General features: G+C 24.8%; 1 protein-coding gene across 1 annotated transcript; it reads right to left on the minus strand.

Moving 5' to 3' along the window:
* Window positions 1-206: 206 nt before the first annotated feature.
* On the minus strand, window positions 207-2,152 carry LOC107017226 (homeobox-leucine zipper protein HAT22-like). The gene is made up of 3 exons (XM_015217496.2): window positions 1,615-2,152; window positions 1,403-1,482; window positions 207-731 (listed from the first exon to the last, which is right to left on the minus strand). Exons 1-3 carry the CDS (start codon window positions 2,047-2,049, stop codon window positions 452-454), a joined length of 795 nt encoding a protein of 264 aa, XP_015072982.1. The 5' UTR covers window positions 2,050-2,152; the 3' UTR covers window positions 207-451.
* Between the last annotated feature and the right edge of the window lie 5,470 nt (window positions 2,153-7,622).

Genomic DNA, 7,622 nt, shown 5'->3' on the forward strand with positions numbered 1-7,622 from the left:
AAAAAAAAAAAAAAACTCTTTTGCTTTGTGCTTGTACTATTCTACCAAGTATAAAGAGTAAAATAGGAGTAACAAATAACCCCTTTCTAAAAAGTACCATACAAAATCACTATGATAGTAGCCACCTAATCTAATCATTTTAGCTAGTAAAATTTATACAACAAAAAAGTCAAAATTAAAGCAGTAGATCAAATAGAGTCTAAAAGTTATAGGAATAGAATTTCTTTTTCCACATATACTACATTTAAAGAATATACATATATCTACAAAATTACAAAATAGAGAACGTGACGTACATTACAATTAAAAAAATAGCAACCCGTTACACTAAAGCTTCTGTTATATCCGGAATTCGTTGCAAGAAAATTATGTATATTTCTCGATCACTTTACATTACAATTAACTAGTTAATAAATCCACTCCACTAATTAGTGGTTAATTATAGAACCTTTTAATGGATTTGTGAAGGAATACCATAAAAGTGAGGCTTTTGATCTCCGATGGAAAAAGAAATTTTGGTTGAATTGTCGGTGGCGGCGCCACCGTAAGTCCTCTCGCACGACGGGCACATACTAAGTGTCGCAGCCGATAATTGAACACGAAAGGGTTGTGATTTTTTCAAAGATTTTAAGTCTTGTATTTCCTTATTTAGCCTTCTGTTTTCGTCTTTTAAGTCTTCATAACATTTTCGAAGAATTTCACAGTCTATTTCTGTTTGTTTCAGCTTTGTCCTGTTATCATAAAAAAATAAAAATAAAAAATATCGAATTAAATAAAAGATAAAGTTTTATAATCATTGAGATTGAAAAGATTCTCATATTCAGATGCGCAAATAGTACTATGCAAATGTTTTTCATGGAGAAATATATTGGAGTACTATTTTCAACGATTTCTATAAGGAAGAAAAAAATAAACAGAATAACAAGAAAAGGTAAAAAGTTTGAATAAAAACATAATCTTTTATTATATTCATCCAAATTTAAATATTTATTTCTAAAAATATTGAGTTATTCTTCAAGTTAGCCTTGGGACAAAGAGAGTATTTTCATTTTTTTTTTTGTGATAAAACAATGTATATATGTATATATACAATGAGAAAATAAAACTTGAAAATAATATTTAATAATAATGAAAAAATCATTAATTGTAAAATGAAGAAAACAAATCATAAAACCAGCCTCTATAATTCCAGATCTGAAACTCATATACTAAACCCCAGTTTTAGAAAAACAATATCCTCTCCCACTCAATTTATTCCTAAAAATAGTATCTCAAATTATTTAATATTTTTAAAAAATATAAATAAAAATAATTATTTTTTTTCTATTTCAAAAACAAAATATATTATATCTTATATCGAGAGAAGGCAAATATTTTTTGTACAAAATTCTACGTATATTACCTGGCTCTTCGATTTTGAAACCATACTTCCACTTGTCGAGGACGTAAGCTTAATCGTCTTGCTAAATCTCTCTTTTGCTTCTGAAAAATTCAATATTTGAAACGTCAAATCATCATGAATCATAGTCTAACGATATGAAAATTTAAATTTAATTGAGCTAATATAGATATTGAACACCAGATAAAAAAAAAGTAAGGTTAAAGATGAATTACAGAATTAAGAGTAGTATGCTCTTTGAAGCTATCTTCTAAAACATCAGATTGCTCCTTAGTAAGTCTAAGTTTCTTCCTGGTACCATAATCATCATCATCATTATGATCAACAAATCCCTTTGGAGAAATAATTAAAACTTTTTTAGTCTCCAAATTTTCTACTTCTTCATCAAAACTACTAGCATGATCTCTCTCCCTTTTAACACTACTTGTGTTAGAAAATGAAGAAACTGATGAATTAACTCCTCCTAATAATTGAGGATTAATCCTATTATTGTTGTCATAATTATTTGTGAACTCTGATGATGTTGATAAACAAAGTGTTAATTCTTGATTATCATCATCATAAGATGATAATTTCCCCTTGTTGTTATGTTGATGAGGAGGAGTAGTAGATAATCCTAAGCTCAAACTAAGCCTTGTGTTGCACATCATTTTTTTTTATGGGAGGATTTGAGTGAAATGAGAATTAAACATTTACAAGGTGGTTGTAATATATAAGGAAGTTTTAGAGATTTATAGAAAGAAAAAAATAAAAAGAATCAGATTTCTTTTTGGAAAGGTGTGTGTTGAAAAGCTGATTAATTAATTAATTTTAAATTAATTGAAGGGACACCAATCTAGATTGAGCAAAGGACACCAATATAAACTGTTGTCTCTTTATAATCACTTTCTCTCTCTCTCTTATCTTAGGTTGACCAATATAATTAGAACTCTATTCACACACACACAATAGTAAATATTTTATGTATATGACCAACAAAGTATACATACTATAAATTATTGACCTGGATGATGATATAATGATTGAGATTCTTTTATTTTTAATCAGAAATTATGAATTTATATATTTAGAATTTTAAAAAAAGAAAACGTTACAAGTATCACCTTATAAATTAGTATAATAATATATAAATTTTAATATGAATATCAAATATCAAGTAACTGAATGAGAATAAAAAGCATGTATATAAAAAAATTATAATAGTGTTTAGAATAGCTGACATACATAAATGATATACGTGGAATAATATTGGAAGTGGATGAAGCAAAGAACACGAGGGAAGGAATGGCTTGCCACTTTTTAATTTGTTTACTAAAATACATTATATTCTTATATCTTTTTTGTTTTTTTCCTCACAAAAAAGAAATACTAATTTATTTTAGTTTTACTCTATTTGGGGTCCTTTTAGAAAGAAAACATAATTCTCTTGTTTATGGTTAACGCGTTGCAAACTTTAGACGTAAACATTCAATTCTAATCTAAATATATTGTTTTATATTTCATTAGAGGATAAACTTTAATTTTGTTTTCAACTAAAATATGTATATATTCAAGTCAAGTCATTTAGCACTAACACTATACCATACACAAGGATCACATGCATATAAGCATTTGCACTCTGAATTCTAGAACCAAGAACAAGTATTTACTTAATTTTAAATTTAGTTTTTATATATTTAGTGAATATTTCAACGCGAACATACTATTATAATTAGTTGAACTCATATATTAACTTCTAGCTATCTTGCTAAATTATAAGGGCTTCGAAGTTTGAAGGATAAAAAAATTGAAATTTTTTAAAAGGGTATATTAGAAAAATTGACGCATCAATTTATTTTAACGCCGTTATCAAATCAAAATCGTTACTGATTTAGCGATTTTATCCAAAAAAAATTTAGAAAATTGTTTTTCCTTTAGAGTTTTTGTAATTTTTTTTTTTAAAAAAAGTTTAAAATCACTGCAATAACAACGTTTTTTATTAAAATGATTATTTTTATAGAAAATCGTTGCCTTCCTTAATTTTCTTTTTTAAAATAATCTCTAGTGTCGTTTATAGATTTTCTTTTTTTAAAAAAAGAAAAATGAAATCACTGCCTTGCTAACAATTTTCCTTAAATTTAAAAATATTACTAGGTGACAAAAATTACTGTTCACTATTTGACAAAATTTAGAAAAAAAGAAAAAGAAAAAAGAAAAGGTTCAATAAAATTCACAATTAAAAAAAATTCATTAAAATCGTTATTTTGGCAGCAATTTCTTAAAAAAACGTAAAAAGAAAATGATTTTTTTAAAAAAATGCTGTCAAGGTAGACATTTCCATTTTTAAAAAAAAAACAATATCAAAAATTGTTGCCAATGCAGCGATTTAAAAAAAATAATATAAATTCTTCTTTTAAAAAAATACAAAAACGCTGCAGGGGCATCAATTTTCAAGAAAAAAATTATACAAAATTGCTCCTAGAGCAGCAATTTCGATTAACGGCGTTAAAATAAATCGCTGCATCAATAGCAATTTTATCGTTTTGATTTAAAAAAAATTTGACATATCCTTTTAGAATTTTTATCAACTTTTTTTTTCCTTTAGGCTCCAAATACAAATTATAAGAGGCTTGATTTTGTATCTCTTTCCTTGTGTTTTCTGTTTTAGTTATTAATACTCTTTTTATTTTAAAATACTTTTCTGTTTTAGTTATTAATACTCTTTTTATTTTAAAATACTTATTATTGTTATTAAAAATAAATAATTCACAGGGATACTTATTATTTTAAAAAGTAATTACATGATTTAATTGGTGTTAATTGCTCCGCCCCCACCAGGCGGTTTTAGTTGGGGGAAAATAAACTCATACGGTGAAGTAAAATTAAAAATTGAAAAATGAGCTACTGAATGACTTTACATCTTGTTCTTATTTAAAATAGATTTAATATAATTAATTAATTAATTTTTATTTTGGTTATAAATACAAAATATAATAATACAATTATAAAAAATAAAAACAATGAATTAAAAGAGTGATGAATGAGAATAATTTAGATAAATTACTTTCTAATTAATATTCTTATAAAAAAAATATGCCAGTAAAACATAATAAGGAAAGGAAAAATCTTTTTGGTCGAAATAATTTTTTTAATGTTATTTTATCTTTTTTAAAAAATTTACTCTTTTAATTTTAATACTTTTTAACTAAAAATAAAAAAAGACTTCAATTTATTTTTAGATAAAAAAATATTATAATTTTTAAAATTTTCTGATCATTCAATACCTCTAGATCAAGAAGATACTTTTTGCATCAAGCCAAACAACGTGTTGCTTTTACCACCAAAAAATGTGGCAGAGTAAATGTCACTGCTTTTCTATTAACTAGAGATCTTGAATTTAAATTTTGAGTATGGAAAAATTCTTAATAGAGAGTACTTTCACCCCAATGAAACTCTACTCGTTATGAGTTAAGACTTATGAATTTAAAATAATTGGGCTCTAATATAAGTATCAAATATCGAATAAAAAAAGTGTTGCTTTTAATTGCAAATGTATCAATTACTTATTTGACCATTCAATTCACCTCTTATTATTGCAGCAGTATCTGGTTATGGATGTTAAGAGGTTGCTATCATTCTTATGCAGTACCCTTAATTAGGGGTGGAGATTGAATGAACTTTTGAATGAACTTAATTAGGGGTGGAGATTGAATGAACTTAATCATCATGGGCTATAAGCCTATAATTAGCCTTTAATTTATAACCACTAATCTTTCATACTCCCTCTGTCCCTATTTATTTATCCATATTTTCTTTTATATATGTTTCTATTTACTTGTCCATTTTAACAAATCAAAAATTTATATATGTTTCTATTTACTTGTCCATTTTAACAAATCAAGAAAGACAATAATTTTTTTCCTAATATGTCCTTATTTAATTCTAGAAAATTTCTAGTACTACTAAACTGTAATGCATGCTTTTTGGAACCAGAAAATAATCTATTATATTTGGGCAGTTGAATAATCTTTTAAGTTAAGAGTAAAATTATAACTAACCTATGATAATAATTGATGTCTGAATATATGCACCACTTCTAAAGTAGACAACTAAATAAGGACAGAGAGAATATATAGTTAATTCTCAATTTGTGTCAAATTGTTCGTCTTAAGTTTTTCAAAAGATTATTGCCTAAAATTACTATTTTCATCTCAAATTATTTATCTTGCTTTCTAAAAATAGGATTTTCAAATTATTTATTATTTTAGAAGTTTAATATAAAATGTTTAAAAAATGTTCCTCATTTTATCCTTCGTAATAATTACTTTTGAAGATTATCAATACCTCAATAACGTAATATCTAATGAAAAGAGATTGCATCTTAAACATGAATGAGGATAAAATAGTCAACACAAAAAACACTTCAGTTAATACTTTTTAAAGGGACTCGTAAAAAAGCAACAAACTAAAATATGAAATGAAAGGAGTGATTATCATTTGAGAAGAAGATAAAATAAAAATATTTATGTAATTGTTCTTCGAAAATATAAATACAACTGAAGATAATACATAAATAAAATAAATACTCAATAAGAAAAGATACTATTCAAAGACATATATAAATAATAATAAGAATAATTCAATATAAAAGATTATTATTTTAAATAATTTAAGGTAAAGTAACACACAAAAATGAGATGATGGAAGAAATAAATTCTCACTTTCTCTCTTTTATTATTATTGGAAAATAGACCACAAACTTAAAATGTTCATGTAGTCAGAATGGACTACAAAAATTTGTTCCATCAAGATCTTTTTTAATTCAATAAATAAAAAGGAAAAAGATTAAAAACAAAAGATACTATACATATTAGACATTTCAAATTGATTAAATTGGAAGATATAATTAGTGGATGGATATTTTAATTTGTCGGCATCATTTCTTGCTCTCATAACCAATTTAAAATATATGTATTTTATAAAAAACTAAACATTCAATAAGTTTTCAATTGCGCATGATTTCTGTTAAAAGATATTATCCTTCACCAATTATAAGAATATTCATGTACAATAGTAGTATTCTTTTAACTAATTAATTTCTTAGTCATAATCTAGAGAATTCGTTTTTGATTATCAACAACAAAAATGTAATGGAATTGATGAGATATCAGTACTTGTAAGATCATTATTAAAAAAAATATTTATTTTATATTTGATTTTTTAAAATATCTCATTTGGTTCCAAGTTAATATATTTTTTTTATGAGACAATATGAAAGAAAAACATGACAAATAATTTGAGACAAAANTAAAATATCTCATTTGGTTCCAAGTTCGTATTAAAGTGTCAACTAAATTTAAATTACGCACGGCAGGGCTCATTCTAGAGTGACGCTTACGATAAAAAAAATTTCACATTTAAAAAAATCAAAAATCACTAATTAAGAATGTAATAATCTCACTTCTGCACTGCAACTATATTGATTATTTAATATTTGATTTATTATAGTAGAAAAATTAGCATACATAAATAAAGAGATAGAAAGTTATACTCCACCGGGGGTGGGGCTGGGGTGGCTAATCCGCCGACAATTTAATTACGTCCAATCGATTAACCTAAGTGATAATGACGTTAAGACGTGATTATAACCATTTAATTTATTAATTACACTTTAATCTTGAAAAATTGTAATATTCAAAGAATATGATTGTAAAGATACAATAATAAATAGATGAAAAGTGGAGTATTAGGTCATAATGTTACAAAAAGTTTGATTAGATTCATAATTAAATGACAAGATTATGATCAAATTTAATACAAGCCTTCATTGACAAGTTTCCTCGCGTGGATAGGAATATGGACAACGACTTTAATTGACCCATTAATCAGAAGAAATCAACAATATTGTTGTAATTACATCCATTATGGTGATTTATAAAAATAGATATCTCAATTTTCAAATGATTTCATTTTAAAGCATAAAAGAAAATGAATTAATTTTTCCAATTTTATATGTAATTGTAATTGTTTTGAAGATTATAAAGTCACTTTAATTATGAAAAGACGATATATAAATAGTGTAAATATTTAATGAAGAAAGATTATATTTTTAAATATAAATAAAAAATAAAATAAATCAATAATAATTTTTTAAAAACAAAAAAAACCAACAACACATCTTAGTTAATATATTTTTTTTATGAGACAATATGAAAGAAAAACATGACAAATAATTTGAGACAAA

Source organism: Solanum pennellii, chromosome 4 (assembly GCF_001406875.1).
Source record: "Solanum pennellii chromosome 4, SPENNV200".
NCBI lineage: Eukaryota > Viridiplantae > Streptophyta > Magnoliopsida > Solanales > Solanaceae > Solanum > Solanum pennellii.